The sequence below is a fragment of the Triturus cristatus genome, chromosome 10, assembly GCF_964204655.1.
Source record: "Triturus cristatus chromosome 10, aTriCri1.1, whole genome shotgun sequence".
NCBI lineage: Eukaryota > Metazoa > Chordata > Amphibia > Caudata > Salamandridae > Triturus > Triturus cristatus.
The window spans coordinates 377,713,857-377,736,951 of record NC_140593.1 but is presented as its reverse complement, the minus strand read 5'-3'; the positions used below and the strand labels follow the sequence as shown (position 1 = coordinate 377,736,951).

The window sequence follows — 23,095 nt, the reverse complement described above, 5'->3', positions numbered from 1 at the left end:
GTACCCCCACCCGTGTATGTACGGCGTGTACCCCCACCCATGTATGTATGGCACGTACCCCCACCCGTGTATGTACGGTGCGGACCCCCACCCGTGTATGTATGGTGCGTACCCCCACCCGTGTATGTACGGTGCGGACCCCCACCCGTGTATGTACGGCACGTACCCCCACCCCGTAAGTACGGTGCGGACCCCCACCCGTGTATGTACGGCGTGTACCCCCACCCCCGTAGGTACGGTGCGGACCCCCACCCGTGGATGTACGGCACGTACCCCCACCCGTGTATGTACGGCGCGTACCCCCACCCATGTATGTACGGCACGTACCCCCACCCGTGTATGTACGGCGTGTACCCCCACCCATGTATGTACGGTGCGGACCCCCACCCGTGTATGTACGGCGCGTACCCCCACCCCCGTAGATACGGTGCGGACCCCCACCCGTGGATGGACGGCACGTACCTCCACCCGTGTATGTACGGCGCGTACCCCCACCCGTGTATGTACGGTGCGGACCCCCACCCGTGTATGTACGGCGCATACCCCCACCCCCGTAGGTATGGTGCGGACCCCCACCCGTGTATGTACGGCACGTACCCCCACCCCCATAGGTACGGTGCGGACCCCCACCCGTGTATGTACAGCGCGTACCCCCACCCCCGTAGGTACGGTGCGGACCCCCAGTGCTACACGCTGGGGGTCTGCACCGTACTTACGGGGGTGGGGGTACGTGCCGTACACACACGGGTGGGGGTCCGCGCTGTACATACACGGGTGGGGGTCCACACCGTACATACACGGGTGGGGGTCCGCGCCGTACATACGCGGTTGAGGGTCCGCGCCGTACATACACGGGTGGGGGTCCGCACCGTACACACCGGGGTGGGGGTACGGCGCGTCCATCCACGGGGGGGCTGGGGGTACGGCGCGTACATCCGTGGGGGGGCTGGGGGTACGGCGCGTACATCCGTGGGGGGCTGGGGGTACGGCACGTACATCCGTGGGGCTGGGGGGGGACGGCGCGTACATCCACGGGGCTTTTTACCATATGGTTGTACAATCGGACGGACGGTACGAATCGTACTTGCGCGCTCGGACTTCAGTTTTCAGATTCGTACGTAAAAATGTCCGGGGACGTGTCGGACACCTTTTCCGACCCGAGGACGTGTCGGGGGAATTTACCCAATGCGATTCGTATGGACTTTTTCACATACGAATCGTACTTGCCAGTTTGTACGGGACATGTACGATTCGTACGGTAAAAAATCCAGATACGATTCGTACGGGGAATATTTTTCCAGGATCGGAATCGGCCCCTTAGTGTAGCACTGGACTGCTTGATTGAAAATTACATTTCTCTAAAATTTTAAACAGGAAGTGCCAGCGTACATGGTCAAAAGCCTTTTCCGCAGCCAACAAAACAACCGCAGTGGGAATATTATCGGTGAAATCAACCAGGTAATAGGTATTGGTCCTCAGGCTGCGGCCTTTAATGAAACCACATTGGTCGGGGTGGATCAGCAACTTTATCACAAAACTAATATGATTAGTCAAACATTTTGTGAAAATCTTACAATCTGTGTTTAAAAGTGTTACTGGCATATATGAGGATGTCGCAAACTCATCTTTCCCTTTTTAATTTTTTTTTTACTAAAGCAAAAGCATTTATAAAACTCTGCCCTGATACCATCTTCCGACATGGCTTTAGACCCGGGTAGCTTTTTAATGACTCATTTTACCTTTACGGGGGAAATCGGAGATATTAAGAGGACTGCAGCCTCGCTACACAACTCTGGATGGTGTACTGCCTGTAAAAACATATCAGCCGCGGCCGAGTACCATGACCCAGCCTCACCTCGTTAGAGTGAGTTGTAGAAATGTAAAAGTATTCATCTGATCTTACCTTGTCCCTTTCTATTTCCCCCGTACCAGGATCTTTATACCGTTGATTACATTTTGGTGCATTTTTTCCTTAGCCATCCAGACCAGGAAACAACCCATTTTTCTCCCTCTTCATACACTCGGCAGTTAATAACCTGACTATTGAAAATTTCCTTCCCCTAAAAGAACTCTTTCAGGGCTTCTCGCTCTTCCTGCCATGTGCGTCGGGAACCGGGTGACTGCTCAGCTATTGCGGTAGGCAAATGATCCTGCTTATCCATCACCGACCTCCTTTCGAAGGCTAAGATGGAAATCAAGGATCCCCAAATTGAGGCCTTAAATGCTTCCCAAACAGTTGAGCCTTCTGCTGTATGGGCATTGATCAAGTAAACTATTTGATCTCTGTGGCCAAGGTACAAACATGAGATTCCTGACCTAATAATGTGTTGTCCATAACCCATCTCCTAGTGACCTTTGGACATAATGCAGGATGTACTCATGATTACCTTCGATAAATCCTGTTGCCAGTTTTTACAAAAAATAGGATATTTAGGTTTGACAAACTTGAGGGTCTAAGGCTGCTTTCAAGAGAAATCATTGTCGGTGCAGTTATATTCAAGTCTGCCAAAGTGGCAGTCTCCTCTAAACTGCTGTTTGCGACAGACGTGATGCAGAGTGGCATTAACCTTGATAGGCTGCAGGCCCCCCACTATCACTTCTGACATCTGCAGGCAGCCACTATCTCCTAGACCTGCCACTCCTGTTGCACTAGGCTGAGAGAGGACATCCTGTGATAATGATGGCTCTCTTGTCCCGGACCGACCAAAGCGATTAGCTGTTCCCTCAGCCATCTTTTCTTCGGCACCTCAGCTCCAAGTGACCACCAGCCATCATGCTTTTACTGAGGCAAGCCTTCACCTTGGTGTGGGGCAGTTTACTGTGTGGATCTGTGGGTGACTTAGGACTGCGCGATACCAGAGATTTTCTCCCACAAGTGCTTCATATCCCCCCAAACATATAGCGCCACTATTCAGAGCTGGGATGAATTAACGCAGAAACAATACCAAGACACTAAAAGTGAGACAAGAAAGGAGGAGAGCAGAAGTTGGAGCAAGAGCTCACTCACCCCTATGGGTGTCCAACTCCAATCAGACTCAGTCCAGTAAACAGCCCTCCAGGGCAAGGCAAGCTGACAATCCTCCTAGGTGGTCAGAACGTGTCCACTGTCCAACCTGCATACCCTTCTAATGGGCCAGTCAGAGGCCCTCCTGAGGAGCTCAAATCCGTCACAAGATCCTCTTCCCAGTGTGCAGTTTTCCATCAAAATTACTGGGGGCCCACGTCAAATGATTATAAGCGCTGGACCTTTCCCATCTTCATTAGTTTAGGTGCTGTTGGGCACATCTGACAAACAAAGCCCCAGGAAATCCAGAAGCGGGTAGGGAACCACTGGATCGGGGTTTGTGAGGACGCGGCTTCAGGCCACCATGACGGGATCAGGCAGCGTGCCTGCTGGGCAGATCTCCCATCAGCCACTTGAGTCACATAAATAAAAACTAGCTCTCAATTTCAAGCTATACATCAGCTTGTCTCTGCAGTCTAACGAAAGGGCTACTTGATGCCCCATCTCCAAATCATAAGGGTATCACGCAGGAAGTTCACAAAGAACTCCCTGCTTTACCAGCTACAGTAGTTTTATGGGCCTCTTCTCCATGCAACTCGGCAGACAAAAGCTCCTAATTAACCAAAAAAATATGAGTTGATAGGAAAGGGAAAGAAGGATGGAAGATTAAAATGAAGGATGAGTGAAAGGCTGTATGGATGGGTGAAATGGTGGGTGGATGAAAGGATGCATGGGTGGGAGAAAGGACGGGTGAAAGGGTGGATGGGTGAAAGGATGCGTCGGTGGGAGAATGGATGGGTGGGAGAAGGAATGGGTGAAATGGTGGGTGGATGAAAGGATGCATGTGTGGGCCAAAGCATGGGTGAAAGAGTGGATGGGTGAAAGGATGCATGGGTGAGTGAAAGGATGGGTGAAAGAGTGGATGAATAAAAGGATGCATAGGTAGATGAAAGGGTGTGTGGGTGAAAAAATGCATGGGTGGGTCACAGGGGAAATGAGTGGGTGGATGAGTGAAATTATTTGTGAGTGGGAGGAAGGATGAGTGAAAGAGAATAGCATTTGTTACCACACAAGCCAACACCATGTGTGGATTAACAATGCAGTCAATACCACAACTGTGTCGTAACAATGAGTTCCATTACAATGCAAGTAATTACAACGACTTGCTTTAGGGAAGCGCTGGACTTTGGAATAGTTTAAATTACTATTCCAACTCCATTTGGTGTATCAGTAGGAAAGAAGTTGGACTTAAAATCCAACACCAGTCCAACACGGCAATCCCTAATCAAGTTGTTGTAATGACTTGCGATGTAATGGAACTCGTGGTAACGTCGCAGTCGTGGTACTGACTGCGTTGTAAAGGCACTATGATGTAATGCCTGCGTTCTGATAGATATTTCCTGGTGAAAGAATGAGTATGTGTGTGAAAGGAAGGGGAAAGGGTGGATGGATGAAACAGTGGATGTGTGAAAGGATGCATTGGTGAGTGAAAGGACGGGTAAAAGGATGAATGGGTGAGTGAAACGTTGGATCAAAGGGTAGATGTGTGAAAGAATGGATGGGTGAAAGGATGCATTGGTGGGTGGAAAGATGAGTAAGGGGGTGGGTGAGAAGTTTGAAAAGTGAAAGGATGCATGGGTGAAAGGATACATGAGTAGATGTAATGATGTGTGGGTAGTGAATGTGTAAAAGGATGTAAAAGGATGCGTGGGTGAAAGGGTGGATGGGTGCTAGGATGCGTGGGAGGATGAAAGGATGCATAGGTGAGTGAATGGGTGAAGGATGGATGGGTGACAGGATGGGTGAAAGGACTGACAAAAGGGGGGATGGGTGAAAGAATAGGTGAAAGGGTGAATTTATGAATTGGTGAAAAACTGAATAATTGATGAAAGAATGAATGGATGACACAATGCAAAGGTGAAATTGTTGATACTTGGATAGATGTTTGGATTGAAGAGACAAGGGAGGTCTTATAGGAAGGGTCATGCTTGCTCACTTTGAACCAAAGTTCTGATGGAACCAGAAAGCAAAGTGGGGGTAATTTTCCTTGGTATCACAAATGGGATAATGTAACTATCCACAAAATGCTATGGCCTTCACAGAAAGCCCATCCAAGCAATGGTAAACCAGGACAACCACATGAAACCTGGCAGTGGCGTAGCTAGCAGTTGCAGCCGGTGCAGGTAAGAGCGGTGGGGTGGGGGTGGGAGTCGACAGACGACGGCAAGGGAAAACAACTTTTTTTTTAAAACACTTACCTTGCGCAAGGTGTGTTTTAAAAAAAAAAAATTATTTTCCCTCACCATCGTCTGTGACTTTTCCCGCCTACCGCTCTTGCCTGCACCAGCCGCAACTGGTAGCTAGACCGTTTGCCACTAGTGGTGGTCTCTGCATTCGCCGCGCCGCGCCGGCCTCAGGTAAGATCGGTGGGGGATGGCGGGGAGACAGACCGCAGCTCCAAACCTCGTGCCCACTGGGGCGAACCACCCCCCCACCTACCACCCTTTTACTATGCCTCTGAAATCCGGTGGCCTCAGGGGACTGACCCAAAGCCCGATCTTTCACTCTATTTCCTATTGCATTTTTTATTTTAGAGAATTGATGACATAAGGTCCTACAGACACCTTTTATTTATTTATATTTATTTATTTAGTGTTTTCTATAGCGCGAATATGACCCAATCCTGGGTGTCAGAGAGCTTTACAATTCAACAGCAATCAGTTTGGTTCACAGTTTACAAATTTACAAATAATATGCATATTAAATCTTACTAGACGACCACTCTGGTTATAGTAGTACATATCATGACATACTTGCATTTAAAGTGTAGCATCATTCCTAAAGACAAACGTGGAGTCAGAACTGGATACACAGTTACAAGACCAGACCAACATCCATGTGGCTTGATGGAGGTACCGTCATTGGCCAACGTCCCGGAATCTTGAGCATGTACTTGGCTATCGAAACAGGGCGGATTGTGGTCCCTAGGTGAGACTCGATGAAAGCCCACTGACGTGTGCTAGCCCGCGGAGCCATTGCTCTGATATTAGCAGTGCAATAGCTTTAGCTATCTGAAGGTGTCTGCAGCCAGATCTAAATGCAGTGCCCGTTATGTAGACTGTGGTACATGCAGGTGGGCAGATGCATGCTCAAAGTGGTGCAGTGGTGAGTTAGTGATGTGTCTTTATGCGATTTCCTTCACGTAGAATGTGTCTATTGTCATTCGTTCTGTGAAAGAAATAGTTCCAAAACAAACGCGTTATTAACACTGCCTCATCTTGACATTGCCAGACAGATTCTGACAGCAATAATACTTTGTTAACGAGTTTTTAGTCCAGAGACACAAGATAAAAATAATGTTAAATAACAAAGCAAGAGAAATGATAATCATTCAAGATAAATTATTTTGTTTGGAACTAAACGTTGAGTCAGTTTCAGGCAGGCATATTTTTCTCATTATGTGACAGGTGCCGAATGGTAACAAACCACACATTCCTGCATTTATTCAAAAGCAAGCTTAATTCAATGCTTAAATGCCGTGTTTACCATAGCAACCAGAAAACGGCACATCAACAGCAGGGTAAACATCTTGTTTTGTATTGTTAATAACGCACTTTGAAATGTCTGTGCCCAGTATGACAAGTGAAAACAAGCTTTTCGGAACAGGGCCCGGAGTCTGACCTCACCCCTATGAGCTCAGCAGGTCACTCCCCCACCCTCTGCTGCGCGCTCCCGGCTTTCACAGCGATGTTCATTCATCTCGGCATTTTGTTGGGCCCATTGAACTTACTGTTAAAGTTTAGTTTTATTGTTTCATTTTCATTATACAAAATATTAAAGATATGAAAAGAGGGTGGAAACAAGTGTGCGCATCATAATTACGTGAAATAGGAATGTGTCTTGTAAAAGAAAAAGAGAATCCATACTTCACACAAAATGTTTCCTTGTGAATTATAAATAATTGGACATTTCCTAAAAGTGATAGTATTAAACTGGTGTTCTATAACATCTACTGTCTAGCTGTCACCGCTGCGGACCCTTTCATGATGGGCTCTACTGAGCTATGCAGAGTACCAAACATGCACTAGAAATACATTAATAAGTTATAATACAAGTTTGTAGGGTAAAAACAATGATATGAGAAAGACTGGTGTATTGACCATGATCAAACCTTTCGTCCTGTGTGTATCAAAATCTGCACTTATAAATATTCCTAGAAGAAAACAGTGGTGTTTAGGCTGCCCGCCATTAAATCCCTTAGAGCCAGCATTATGTTAACCATCGCTAATTTTTACAAGTTTTACACAGTCAATAGTTTGGACCTTTGCACAGTGCATGCATACTTCCTCCTATAGAAGATGCATGCAGAAACCCAAACACCTAGACAAACAGACATATACCTATGCCTACGAAATAACAGATGTGTCAGGAGCCATGGACACAGACTAATAACCAAACGAGTTGGTGTACAGGTACCCTTTTAAATGGGACAAATGACACAGGAGGCCCATGCTGTGCTCTCTTCTGCACGGGGTCGCCTATCATACAGGCACCCGTACACACAGGCCTATAAGCATTCAGGCATACATTTGCACGGCTTAATGTCTATAAAGACACCCACGCACACAACCCAACACATAGTCAGGCATCAGGAGTAAAACCCATACAGGCACATCTGCCGACGTATCAGCAGAAAAACAGATTCCCAGGTACACAATGCAACGGATGACGGTTATGCACACAGAACAACAGAAATACAGCCACTGGTGCAGACAGGAAGAAAAACACAGCTACCCATGTATACAATCAAACAGGCATAAATATAGTAAAGCAGTGGTTCCCAAACTTTTGACTCCTGAGGACCCCCATTGAGTCACCACTGTATGCCGGGGACCCCCAAGCAATTTGTAGGATTTAAATTTCAAACATTAAAACAGTAATTCGAAAACAATTAACACGTGTGCACACAAAACAAATACTCGAATTACTAATGATTTTAGGTGCATATGTACAAGCCCCTATCACCATGGGAACATCACTTTTTGAGACGTTCTCGTGGCGATAGGGGCTTCGCCTTATTTACAAGGCAGCGTTAGGCCTTAACGTGGCTTAACGCTGCCTTGTAAATAAGACCCCCCTTTCATCCAATGCTTAGCGTGAAAGGGGTGGGCAGTGGGTGTTGCAGTGGGCGTTTCCCCTACAACACCCATTGATTTTGACGTGGCCCCCTATTTACAAGGGCAGCGTAAATGGGAGGCAGCGCCAAAATTAAGACCAGGGAAAACCTGGTCTTAACTTGGCGAAACAAGGAGAAATGCTTCATTTCTCCTCGTTTTTGCAAAACGCCTTGCTGCACATCAACAATCTTTAAAAAATAAAATAAAAATGACATTTCGTAACTTCCATATGTGCTGCATTAAGCATCACACATAGAAGTGACAAAACGACAATTCAAGATTTTTTTATGTGCAGGAAGGGGGACCTTCCTGTGCATAAACAATCTTCCCCTGTTAAGTGTAGCGCCAGCGCAGGGGAAACGCAGGGCTGCACCATATTCTTGTAAATATGGTGCAGCCCAGCGTTTCTGAAGTGGCGGAGTGTGTTAATCCAAGGAGGCTAACGACCCTCTCCGCCACTTCTGTTGCATTATATATTGAAAGCATTTGCAAGAAAACGAAAAAAGTTAATGGGAAGGTTGGTGCTGTATCTCCGTGACTAACTTTTCAATGGTTGGTTTTATTTCGCAGTACGAGGCTCCTGCCAGGGCCAGACTGGAAATCCAAAGCAGCCCTGGCAAATGATTTCAGACCAGTCCCAATACGGTGCACACCAAGTGCAGAGAGTGAGCCTGACGACTACAAAGGGGGCTTTGGGAGGCCCTCCCACCAAAACATTTAGGAAACAATGGTGCAGTCTACAACACATTTATCAGTATATATTGAATTGTATTAGCTTTTAAAGAATGTAAATGAAGACCTGACTATGCACCAGAATTCGACAATCTTTCTGGGGGGTCTTCAATGATTCCCCCACTATCACCCTCCAACAGTGCTTCTCATCGCCCCATAGCCCCTCTGTCACCTGTATTTCATTTTTTATAGCATCTCTCATACCATTGTAGGATGTCAGAGCACTTTACATCACACACATATAGAGACAGTGAATCATACGTGTAAATCAGTGTATAGAAAAATTTTACATAAGGCAAAGGGGACTGCAAGGTGTAGAATTCACATGTCATTCATACTGGTAGGCATTGTTAAGGAGTGCTTGGTCTGGAGAAGCACAAACTCAGGATTCAGAACATAACACAGAGGTTAGCATTGACTTTAACACTAAAAATGTATTTCCTCCCAAATAAACCTTTTTAGCAGCATCAGGATAATGAAAGACTGGGAAAAAACATAAGTCACTAACTTGTACCATGCAGTTTGCAAGCAGCTGTTTGATGACAGGTTATAGGTCACTGTGCTAGATTACGATTGTCCCTTATGAACTGCACAGTAAAAAAAAAAGAATCTCTCTGACAAAAGAAGTAACCCACTGACCTATGCATATAAAATACAGTTTTTTAAAAGGCATTGTACATGTTCTTTGCAGTAGGCATTTTAACCCTCTGCGCTACATTCGATAAGTCAAAGTTGCCACTGGACAAAACTCTCATCTCTCTCCAGCAGGGACACTAATCACTGGTGTTATCTTGACACTTTTATTGTTCTTTGAAAACTGCTAATTAAACAAGATACTTTGCAGTGCTTTCAAAACTGCTGCCTGCGGACCCCCTAGGAATGTGTCAGGGACCCCTGGGGGTCCGTGGACCACAGTTTGGGAAACACTGTAGTAAAGCACAAAGACCAATAGATATATAAATGCGCTTTTACAAACTGACCACCAGATGTAGAGGCATCCTCATACACAATCTCGTTCTGTCTCTCTCACACACACACACACACACACACACACACACATTCCAACACACCAACAAAAATACAGTCATTCACAAACAAAGGCACATATACACAGATACTGGATAGACAAAAGCACATTGGTTTACCAAAAAACCCACGAACTGATACTTATACAGTTAAAGACAAAACACTCAATGGCATCCATGAATGGTGGAATCAATGAAAAAGCAGAAAGAAAGAGGAATGGACAGATAGATGGGTACATAATTAATAGTGGGCTGATGCAGGCTTCATGCTGATTTAATTATTTGCACCTATATAAAAAAATGATGGAATATCGAGTGGCGTGTCAATGCGACTCAAAAAGTTTGGCCTGTCTGTGATGAAATAATTTTGTACAGTGTGACGGAATACATCAGTCTCTCACCCTGCCCTCTTGGCAATACTCACTGTAGGTAACAATGCACTTTCCTCTGCATGCCAATTCCATTCTTGGCCTATCTGGGGTAATCATACATTTTGTTTTTGTTAAATAATTTTTATTGAAGATAAAGAACACAGGAATAAAAATATACTTAGTCAAATTTGATGTAGATATAAGTATACAAGTATAGATAAATAGTAACTGTAAAATAGGTGAATTATAAAGAAAAGGTTACAAAAATGTTATAACTCTTATACTAATGTTCCTGAACAATGACTACTAAAAAATACATAATAAAAATAGGTATAACATATTGTATTGGTATACAAAGAACCTGTGTAAATACTAGAGTGAATACAATACGCAAAAAGAGAGAGTTCATTTTTTTTATAGAAAAAGAATAAAAGAAAGGGATAAAGAGAAAGGAAGACAGAAAAAGAAGAAAGAAAAAGAATAAGAGAAAGGAAAAGAGAAGAAAGAAAAAGAAGGAAATATAAAATATAGAGAAAGGAATGATAAAGATTAAAATTACGATGATAGAAAAGTAGTAAAAGGTAGCCATAATAGATCAGATTTAATTTGTAAATGGATTGAAGTCTGAGGTACTGAAGCAATTCTATGTTCATCACATATTAAATTCCACCAAAGTAAAAAGGATAATTTAGAGTTGTCTTTCCAGCAAGTTAATATAACTTTAAAAGCCACAGCAAGAAATAAATCAAATAAAATTGATTTGGAAGTAATTTGATCAAAATCAGGTGACATAGTACCTAAAAATACATTGTGAATATTAAATTGGGTCTTATAAGAAAAAATCAATATACATTTTGACCATACTGTTTTCCAAAAAGTATGTACCTTAGGATAATAGAACAGTAAATGTATTAAAGAGCCTTCAGCAGTAAGACACGACCAACAAGATGATGTGACAGAATGGTTGAACTTATGTAAAAGGAGGGGAGTAATAACAACTCTATTATAAATAAAGTATAAGGATTGTGTGATATTTGCAGCTTTGGATGTCTTGAAGAGTTTCTACCAAAACTTAACCCACTGAGATACAGACAATATCTGAGATAGATCCTGTTCCCATTCTAGTTCAATATTTGATTTACTCCATGTGCCAACAGAAGCAGATAAAGTTTTATAGATAAAAGAGGCACTAGGAATAGTATCGGAAGAAACTTGAGACAAGGGAGTATCAGGAGTAAAAGAAGTAGGAATTGGTTGAGAAAGGAAATTCTGTACACATCCCTGTAGTATTGGGGCTAAAGTGTTATACTGCTGAATACAGGAATCAGGTAAGTGAAAAGTCTCTTGCAACTGGCGGAAAGATAAAATCACATTATTAACAATCATTTGATTGACATAAAAAAGGCCCTTTTCTTTCCACTGTTTGTAATAGAATGATTTGTGACGAAATTTGATGTATTTATTAAACCATAGTGAGGAAGCTAGAAAAAGATGATATTTATCAAAATTCTTAAAGAAAAGTGTATGCAACAGAAATTGAGAATGTTTCAAAATTGGGTATTTGGAAATAAAAGTACAATTAGTCATGTCTACAATATCCCGTACTGAAAAATCGTATAACAATGAGCATTGACCCAGGAAGGTTTAGGTAAATCCTGATAATCTTTGGACAGAACATAAAATTGATGAATCAGAAAAGCATTACGGTATAATTTAAAATCAGGAAATCTTACACCCCCCTCGTTCTTGGGTCGAAGCAATTTGGACATAGCAATACGTGCATGTTTATTATTTCTAAGACATTTAGTACATAACTAATTAATCTGAGTAAAATAGTATTTAGGGATTGTGAATGGTAACATAGACAATATGAACAGTATCTGGGGAACAATCATCATTTTAGTTGTATCAAGTCTGCCCCACCATGATAAAAATAAAGGTGACCAAAGGTTTAACAAATTGGCAATTTTAAGTTTTCAGGCAGTAAAGTTATGGGATAATGTATCACGAATGTTAGAGGAGAACCATTTGCCTAGATATTTAATTTTTTGAGGACACCATGTAAAGTTGGTCGAATCAAACATATGCCAATAGCATGAAGAATTTAAGGGTAAAATCTCGGCCTAGAGAAATTTAATTTGTAGCCTGAAACATTAGAGAATGACGAGATTTATTGTAAAAAGGGGGGTAAGGAAGACACAGGATTAGACATATAAATAAGAACATCATCTGCGTCTGCAGGTAGTTTAATTTGATGGGATTTTAGATTAAAACCAGTAATAAGAGGATTACTTCTAATGTGTTCCAGAAAGGGTTCTAAGCATAACAAGAAAAGCAATGGGTAAAGGGGACAGCCCTGACGTGTACCTCTTTGGAGAGAAAAATATGGGGAAAAAAAGACCATTAACAAAAACACATGCATTTGCATTTGCATTTTAGTGTGTAAATCATGAAATCCCAGTTAATTCGGTCAAAGGCTTTTTCTGCATCCAAAGATAGTGCACCTAATGGAGAGGGATATTTTTTGCTAAGAGCAATAATATTGGAAAACATTCTGGCATTATCAGAAGCCAGACGTCCTTTAACGTTCTGATTTGATTTTTAAATAATTTGCTAAAATTTTTCCTGCTTTGTTTTGGCCTCAGTGATATTTCGATTTAATCTTAAGGAGGATGTCACACGCATCCGTAGTAACTATTTTATTCAGGGTGGATTTAGCTTTAATTAACACTTGTAGTGATGATGAGGATTTGGATGAGTAGTAATTATGTTCTAATGTTTTGAGAAGAGTTAGGGCCTCCTTATATTTAGCATGCATTAGCTGTTTATTCTTTGAAGAATAGGCAATAGTGAAAGCTCTAAAGGATGCTTTAAATGCATCCCAATTATTGTGTAATGAGGTGTCTAAAGAATTATTAAATACAAAAAATTCCTTAATAAAGGAGGTCGCTTCCGAAATGAAAGTACGATCTGATAAAAGGTGATTATTAAAACGCCATCAGCCTTGTTTGCATGTGGTGATAGATAAGTCAATAAAGGTAGAAACAGGAGCATGGTCAGAAATAAAAATAGACCCAATGTCAGACGACTGGAGACAAGGCAGCAACGATTTGGAAATTAAAATATAATCAATACGAGATCTAGTATGGTGTACAGGAGAAAAGAAAGTAAATTCTGAGGTATCTGGATTACACGTTTTCCATCGATCAAATAGGGGACGAGAAGAAATGGCTGATTGAAATGATCTATGGGTTTTATCTGGTTTAAATTTGCATTTGGATTGTCTGTCTGAAAACTGGTCTAACCAGTTATTAAAATCACCACCAACCACAATGTTAGGATTGGAAACCGACATTAATTTCAACTTTACAGATTGCCAGAATTCCGGATCTGGTTTAATAGGCCCATAAATATTAAAGAAGGTAATTTGTCTTTTATTAATGATAACATCAACCATTACCCAACGACCAAAGGGATCACAATCTGATGACACAATCTGTGCATTAGTAGATTTATGAAACAATATAGCAACACCACCATGATGATCAATAGCAGGAGAAAAAACAATTTGATTGACCCATTGGCGTTTGAGTTTAAGAGATTCTTTATCATTACAATGGGTTTCCTGTAAAAAAGCAACCTGGGTGGTAAGTTTAGCTAAAAGAGACAATACCTTTTGACGTTTGACAGGATGACCAAGACCACGAACATTCCACGAAACCACATTAACCATGACGTTGGATGAAGGGGTACATGAGGAAATAGGAACACGAAACTGCATAATCAACAAGAGAAAAGATGGAAAGACATTGTTCAATATGTGATAAGGAAGACATATTATTAAAGGTAAAGCAGTTACTAAAAAACAGGATTAAGAGTAAGTTAAAATGTATAGAAGAGTATAAAGGAAAAGAAAAAGAGAGAAAAGAAAAAAGAAACAGAAGGAAGAGACAGAGACAAGTAAACAGATCAAGGAATAACATCCAGATCTGTAAAAAGAGAAGAAATCGAAAGAGGAGGAGCATAGTGACGCCAGAGGACACTGACCACAATATTAGGTATGAAGGAGGAGGGAGAAAGAGAACCTCATGAGTATAAGTAATGTAAACAATCAGAAAAACATTAAGGAAACAAGTTTGTTGGGGTCAAATTAACAATCCTGGAATGTAGAGAAGTCAAAGATTAGTATCCATTCCATGTGATGGAAGACTATGAAGATAGAGTTTAAGCTTTTCCGGATCATCAAATGAACGTGATCGACCATCATGTGTAATTTTGCAGAGACATGGATGGAGGATTCCATATGAAGAACCGGGATTTAAACCCAGCGGCGCAGGGGACACGCCCGAAGTCTTCGGGTCCACCTGTCTTAGAGTACAGAGACACGGGATTCTTCTGTTGACATCAAAGATCAATTTTATTAGCTGCAGCCAGTAACAGAGGTCCTAGAAGTACAACACGGTGTATGTTCTCAGGAGACTGCTCAACATAATAGAGAGGAGCATCGTCTTTTATGCCAAAAACCACGTTCCTGGCTAGCATCAATTACTCACAAATTTGACCAATCAGAGGATGATATTTACAGAGGCATCACATAACGACAAACCCACTTTCAGTTACCCAACCCATCGCCAATGACAAGGCAAAAATCCAGCATTCTTGCTCGAACAGGCCGGACGGGCCCATCATAAAAGACCTCAACCCAAATCAATAATTTAGGCCATAAGGCCATAAAAGGAACGAGCAGAAACAGATGAGGAGCAAGATAGAGGGGTGTGTGCGTGTGCCATAGAATCAATAATGTCCTGCTCTTTGATCTCTATCTGACCAGCTGCTTAACAAGGTACTGGCTCAACAAGTTTAGCCTCGGGCAACAGGGTCAGTTGACTCAGGTCAAACAGGAGTCAACACGAACTCAAGCTAAGGTGTACGCGTCCTTAGAGGCTCGCTTGGCCACAGTCATCCTGTAGTCATTAGCCTATGTGAGGGCAATCACAAAATGGCGGTTATGCACAAAATGAAACCCAAGGGTGCAGACTAGATCGTCAAATACACAGTGAATCCATCGGTGTAGCATGACGAAAACGCTTACGCATACCGCACTTGTCAGTCGCGGTTCGCTGATACCAAAATCATCACGATACGACAACCTTCATTGAACGGGTTCAGAATTCACGGAACCACAGACCCTCCTTTTGCCCTTACATAGGCAATAACCTAAACTCACGTCAATCTGAGTCCAGGTCTATATTCATCAGATCATTGAGATGTTGCTGTAGCATCATCCTGGTACTTAGTAACTCTCTCTGGACAGGTCTCCTCGGGCACGAGGTAGCAAAAAGGCCACAGATAGCAGGAGCACACTGTATACAAAGACAGAACAGGAAAAGGGTAGCTAATACCGTCCCAATGACCATCAGAATCTTCCATCCCCAGGTGGATAACAATCCCCAGAACCATCCCATTAACGACCAATCTCCTTCGTCCACATGTACGGACTCGGAGAGCCTATGTAGCTTGGAGATGGCTTGGAAAACTGTCGGAGCGTTGTCTGGAATGAAAACACAACAGCTTGATTGGATCAATTTACAGACCCCTCCTCTATCTGCAAGTATGACATCTAACGCAACTCTGTTCTGAAGAGTCATAAGGCGATCCGACTGGAGCTCAGCAGTCAAGTTACTAGGGGCGCCGGCCGTCTCGACCATGGTGGACTCAACTACTCTCGTCAATTGCCGTATGTTCCTGCTGTTAACCATAGGTCCCCAAAACGGCAGAAAACCCTTCGAGAAATCTCCCAATTCTTGTCCTACTGTATCTTCCTTTCTGAAGACACCTCTAACGACTCTCATCTTGTGGTAATCTGCCGCAGCTGTAAATGTAGGGGGTAACAAGAACGAGACAAAACATGTGCCCGAGAAATCAGGGGGCAACCATGTATACGCTCTGTCATGGCAAATGAAGTACGTACCCTTAGCTGCTAGAAACGGTGGGGAAGTCTGGGATGCAAAAACATATGTCTCAATGCAAACACTCTTCCCTAACTGAGCTCTAGGATTCTTGCCATTACCTTGCAGACAGTAATGACCCTGATGGGGTACTATCCAAATCGGAGAGGATCTCTTCGCTCGCTGGTTCCCACTCAGACTAGCTCCATATCCAGTAACGTTCCATCCAATATACGCTAGCGTCTCATCTCTCGGCATAGTCTCATAAGAACCTATTCCTCTAATCATGTCGACTATTCCCTTGACCAGAGCACTATTCTTCCGATTATCCTTCATAGAACGTAGGGGGTTGACTTCACGGGCATAAATGAACATTGCTCTGTATGCCCACACAGAACCATTGTAGCTAAATGGCAGGACCAGGTAAGGAATACCTTTATCGGTAGTATGGGACATAAGGCCACACACCCAACAATTAGTTGTGTTCACTACTAGCTGGTGTTGGTGCAGAAGCTGAACAAAGGAATTATTAGCGAATTCCATTCTCCTAATGGACTCATGTTCGGGCAGAGGGTGAAAAGAATGCGAAGAAACAGTAGGAGGAGGCATGGGTTGTGCAGTGGGCATGAATGTTACTTGAATAGAGAATGTCACATATCCAATTAAAACATCATTAAACTAAACAGTATAAACAGACATAATATTAAAAAACGTTTTCTACTCATTATTATACACATTACGTTCTTGAAGCTCATTCTTTTAGTAGGTCTCTCCATCCCGAAAAACTCCATCCTCTAACCGTGCTGCTCGCGGCGGATGGGTGTTCCCTGCTAAGGAATGCGCCTGTTGGTCCAGGGAACGCCCTTAGACCAACCAGAACCGTCGACCTAACGTCTTTGGCTTGCACTCCAAGGACTTGGCACCGCGACCCTACAGCTGAACCCGGATGGTGGTTCGAAAAACAAAAATCAAAATAGTTTCTCGGAGGGGAGCTAACCTTAAAAAAATAGCAAAGAAGGAACTTAATTTGTTATTTGTCCCGCGACTCTTGGTCGCAAATTACAACGCTCTTTGCCAGGCAATGTCTGTTCTCGGAAAAGTAGCTCAGGTTTAACAGTGTTCAAACGGTTCGATGGAGGCACAGCTTCTTGAAGAAGATTATCGCTTTCTGGCTCAGTGTTTGTTCCAATCAAACGGGCATCGCTGAAAGGCAGAAAACGAGGCACGGTCTCAGTCTCAGAATCAGGAAGTCCTTTTTGGACCCACCGGTCGTACAGCAGAGGCAAAGGGGCCCTCTTACAATGTACGCCGTGAATCCAGTTCTTTTTACCGTGCACTCGTACCGCAGAACGGTGTCAGACCACGCTCGATTCAATGCACAGGAGCAGAACGCCGCAAGTTCCCTATGCCCCTCCCAGGTTCTCCAGCACTGCACCTTATTGCACGAGTGCCAAACAAACCCAAGGGGGGAAAGGGGATGGGACAGAGAAGAGACGGCCACACTGCTGCTTCTTATTTTTTTTTCTTTCTTCTGACTCCTCCTTCTTATCTTCTCCTGCTAGCACGACAGCTTAAGGACTGTAATATAATAACACAATTAGTCCTACGTCTATCTGCTTCTCTTCTTATATATATTCTCTTCGTCTTATTACCTACCCTGTCTGAGTGTGACCCTTGCCTCTCTTCTGTTGTATGCTTTTCTTTTCTTTTCTTGCTTCTATGTGCTGCAACTGAAATTGTCAGAGTGTTAATTCCCTGTTGTGTGTCTAATCTTCTAAACTCTATTCCTTTTCTTTCACTCTACAGATTCCTCACCTATAGAATTTACAGCTGGGCATCACCTGGGGTTCAATGTAGGTAAGTATTCTTCTACTTGTTGTCCTTCTTACATTGTAGTCCTCTGCAGTTTGTTATTCTAATTAGTTTTAGTCTTTACTGAATAATTATGTGTTTGTTCTGATATTCACTTCAGTAGCTTCCTCTTAAACTAGGAGATGACTTTCTCTAAGCGTCACTAGAAAATAGTCGATAGTTTCACTTCACTCTGCCTCAAGGTATATTTGCTCACGACTGACACTTGCCGCTAGCACTGGTTCATAGTCTGGTGAAAACCTCACTGTGTCTCTTATACTTTAACACCACAGCCTAGAAATGAGCCACAAGTCTTTATGCGCGTACACCCACTGCTCCACACGGAACAGTCTTACCGCGCTCTCCAGATGATTCGAATTCCTCACGGACAGCTCACGAACTCTCCTCCACGACTTCTTCCACAGGATACTCAGGAAGGGAAAAATGCGAAAAGTGGTGCGCGTCGAAGTTTTCCCTATTACTACGCGATGCACCTCAACGAACTTCTCTCCCTCAATTCTCAGGTGAAGTGCGCCTCAGCACGGGCGCTTCACCTGGAACTATCAGATGGCGAGGGAGCGCTAGAACGCTAACTCGCTGTCCAAACAGAGGGCTCTTGGCGGCCATCTTAGAATCGGTTTTGGTCAATCTTTTACATAGATCCTTTGTCTTCTTCCTTCTTCCCTTTGCCCTTACTCTTACCGGGCTCACAAACAATGTTTTTCTGAGTCGTGGTTTGACAATCCTGACAGTACCCTCCCTCAAAGTGCTTCCTTTCAACTTGGGCTTTTTGGGAAATTTACGGTGAAATTCCCTAATTAACCGAGGGGCATGAATGTCTGAGGATAACACCCAAGATCTTTCCTCGGGGCCATAACCCTTCCAATCTAACAGATAGTATAACTTTCTCTTCTTCACCTTAGAATCTACTATCCTTTGTACCTCAAACTCCTCTCCTTGCTCAGTTTGGATTGGTTTGGGGGGTCTGTTGATTCTTAAACCACTCAAAGTCTTTTTTAATAGAGAAACATGGAACACTGGATGTATGTGCAACCCCTTGGGTAACCTTAATTGATAGTTCAAGGTACTCAATTTCTTGTCTATCTGATAGGGTCCTATGAATCTAGGTTGAAACTTCCTGACCCCCTTAAGTTTCAGATTTTTTGTATTCAGCCAAACTCTGTCACCTTCCTGTAACTCAGGTTCCCTTCTTCTCTTTTTATCTGCATAGTGTTTGTAGTCCTCTTTTGCTTTGGTTAGATTTTTAGTGGCTAGACTATGCACTCGTGTCATGTGTTCAACTAAATCTGTGACTGCTGGAACATCCACTTCCTGGAAACTTAATGTGTGATGGGGGTGCCTCCCTGAGTTCAAATAAAAAGGGGAATAACCTGTGGACATGTTCTTAGCATTATTATGTGCAAACTCAGCTGCCCACAGATAATCTGGCCAGTCCCCCTCGTGATCTAATAAACACAGTCTCAGATACTGCTCTAATTCTTGGTTGGCATGCTCTGTCTGCCCATCAGATTCGGGATGATAACTAGTGGAATATCTAGTGTCAATGTTCAATTTTCGGGTGAAGGCCCTCCAAAAATGGGATAAAAATTGAGCACCTCGGTCTGATATTAAAACCTTAGGAATACCATGGGCTCGGACTATATTTTGACTAAAAGTGTGTGCTAATGTTTTAGCTGTAGGTAATCCCTTTAATGGCACAAAATGTGCCATCTTGGTAAAAGCATCCACACAAACTAATATGGTGTCAAAACCCTGACTCGATGGCAAATCTACAATTAAATCTAAGGTAACTGCATGCCAGGGGTAAGGTGGTGTGGGTAAGGGTCGCAAAAACCCTTGAGGTGCTTGCCGCTCCGATTTTCCCCTAGCGCAGATCTCACATGTGGCTACGTACTGACGCACATCTTTTTTCACATCCGGCCACCAGAATCGTCTTCTCACCAGTTCTTCTGTCTTAGTCATGCCTTTATGACCTGCCAAAATACTATCATGACATTCCCTTAAGGCCTTCTGCTGCATTTCAGGTGTGGGCAAGTATAATGCCCCATCATGGTATGGTAAACCTTCTCGAATTTCTCGCCTTGTATCTCCTTCCAACCAGTCTGTAATTCCCTCCAAGGTCATTACATTCAGATTCTTCCCTTGAGTCTCCTGCAAAATCGCTCCAACCAGCCTTTCAGCAGGGATGATTGCCTGATCCTTGACCTCTTCCACGACTCCTTCGGTTCCCAGTCTGGAAAGGGCATCTGCCTTACCGTTCTGTAACCCAGGTCGAAAGGTCATGACGAAGTCAAAATCTGCAAAATACAATGACCATCGCAATTGCCTTGGGGTTAATGTTCTGGCCGACTTTAAAAATTTCAAATTCCGATGATCGGTATACACAGTGACCACATGTCTTGCACCCATCAAATAATGCCTCCAATCCTTAAAAGCATCCTTGATGGCTAACAACTCCTTTTCGGTGATGGTATAATTTATCTCAGCTGCTGTCAATTTCCTGGAACGGAAGGCCACTGGATGCAATTGCCCCGTTGTCTTATGCCTTTGGGATAGTACTCCTCCCAATGCCAAATTTGACGCATCAGTTTCTACATAGAAAGGCTCTGAAGGATCTGGATGGAGTAAGATTGGTGCTGTTGTAAAGTCTCTCTTTAATTGTAGAAATGCTTCCTCTGCTTCCTTAGACCATTCAAATTGAACCCCCTTCTTTAACAGTTTCGTAATGGGGATTAACTTCTTGGAAAAGTTTTGTATGAACCTCCTATAGAAGTTCGCGAACCCAATGAAACTTTGAATTTCTTTCACAGACTTAGGGGTTTCCCAATCGATGACGTCCTTGATCTTGTGCTCATCCATGGTTATTCCACTGGGCGCAAGCACAAACCCCAGAAACTCCACGGTGGTGACATTGAAAGCGCACTTCTCTAACTTGACAAACAAGCTGTTGTCTCGCAACTTCTGTAAGATTTTCTTGACATGCACCTGATGTTCTTCTTCGGTGTCAGAATAAATTAGTATATCGTCTATATATACTATAGCACTCTGATCTATGAACTCCTTCAGTACATCATTTATGAAATGTTGAAAGGCAGCTGGAGCATTGCACAATCCATAAGGCATGACTTGATATTCATATAGCCCATGCTTAGTTCGGAATGCCGTCTTTCATTCGTCTCCTTCACGAATTCTGACAAGGTGGTAGGCCCCTCTCAAATCTAATTTTGTGTAAATTTTTGCTTCTTTAACCTGATCCAATAACACAGATATGAGAGGTAAAGGATAACGATTTTTGATGGTTATGCGATTGATCGCCCTATAACCTATGCACGTTCTCAATTCTCCGTTCTTCTTGGGAATAAAAAATAATGGAGATGAGACCGGCGATTGAGATGGTCGGATGAATCCATTCGCTAGGTATCTTTGTATATACTTCTTGAAATGCTCATCTTCTCGCTCTGTCAATGCATAGATTCTACTGCAGAGAAGGTTGTTTCCTGGTTCCAGATCTATTTTACAATCATAGTTTCTATGCGGAGGGAGTTTTTCAGCCTCCACTTCGTTAAAAACATCCTGAAATTCGCTGTATTCTTCTGGCAGATTTACGGTACTTATCACACAAATGGTCGCCTCTTTTTTACTCAAATGATATGCCGGTGATTCCTCTTGATTTCTTTTACAACCCCTGTGGCAATTCAACTTGCAATACTTAGAATTCAAGGCTATAGTTCGTGCCTCCCAATCGATAGTGGGAATATGCTCAGTGAGCCAAGGGAGACCAAGAATCAATTGAAACTGTGGAGCATCTATTAGATTGAATTCCAGTATTTCTAGATGTCCTTCTTCAGATTCTAGCTCTACAGGCTCCGTATGGCTCACAATGGGTCCAGATGAAAGATTGGTCCCATCGACAGCTCGTACTGCTTCACTCCTTTCTTTCTTGATAGCCTTCAATCCGATCCTTTCGGTGAACTTTAGATCACAAAAGTTACCCATGGCCCCTGAATCAATCATGACTGCGACTTGTGTTAATTTCTTTTCTCGGAATCGTAAGATCATCATTAACACCAGATGTGGAGATGCTGACTGCAGGGTATTTGCCAGGGTATGAGCTTCTGGGGTTGTCCTAGATTCTGCAACCACCAGTCCAACTCCATTTACTGGTGGTGCAAGACGTTTTCCGCCGGCGATTGCTTGGGCTTCTTGGGACAATTACGAACAAAATGTCCCCCGTTTCCACAATATAGGCATTGTTTATTTACTCTTCGTCTCTCCTTCTCTTCCTTCGAGAGAGGACCTCGAATGGTCCCAATCTGCATTGGCTCTCCTCCCTTGAATGAGTCCAAATCCTTATTCCCTTCCGTTCTGATTCTATCAAATCTCGGTACACTTGGACGATATTCCTTTCTTCTCTCTCCTCTCCTTTCACTTTGACGGAAGTCAATTTCTAAAACCAAATCTATTAGCGCTGAAATCTCTGTGGGTCGGTTGGGCACTTGCGCTAAAGCATCCTTTAGTTCATCTTTTAAGCCACGATAGAACACTACAGCTCGTTTGTTCTCCGGCCATTCAGTCTCCACTATCAGCTTATTGAATTGAGCCAAGTAGGCCACCAAGTCTCGGTTGCCTTGTCTTATTTCCAATAGTTCATTGTCGGTTGCTTGGGAGACCCGGCGTCGGTCGAATATTCGAAGGAATTCTTTCTTAAACTCTTCCAGATCGTATAATATTGGGTCATTACGAGTCACTATAGGCATAGACCAAGACGCCGCATCTCCACTTAAATACGACAAGATAAATGCCACTCGAGACTGCGCATCAGGGAAAACTGCCGGACGGCACATGAAGTGTAAAGTGCACTGTGTTATGAACACTTGAGCCTTCTGGGGGTCTCCTCCAAAACGCTCTGGAGGGGCCAACGGAATTACTGGAGAAAAAGAATGAATGACTTGAGTTGTTAACTTAG

At 43.2% G+C, this 23,095-nt stretch overlaps 1 protein-coding gene across 1 annotated transcript in view; it reads left to right on the top strand.

Annotated features, from left to right (window-relative positions):
• LOC146789460 (uncharacterized) overlaps positions 1-23,095 on the top strand; it is a 232,180-nt gene that overhangs the window by 35,356 nt on the left and 173,729 nt on the right. The window contains exon 3 of the mRNA XM_085631607.1: positions 18,064-18,114. Within this exon, the coding sequence (XP_085487733.1) occupies positions 18,064-18,114 (51 nt within the window). The remainder of the gene's footprint in view (positions 1-18,063; positions 18,115-23,095) is intronic.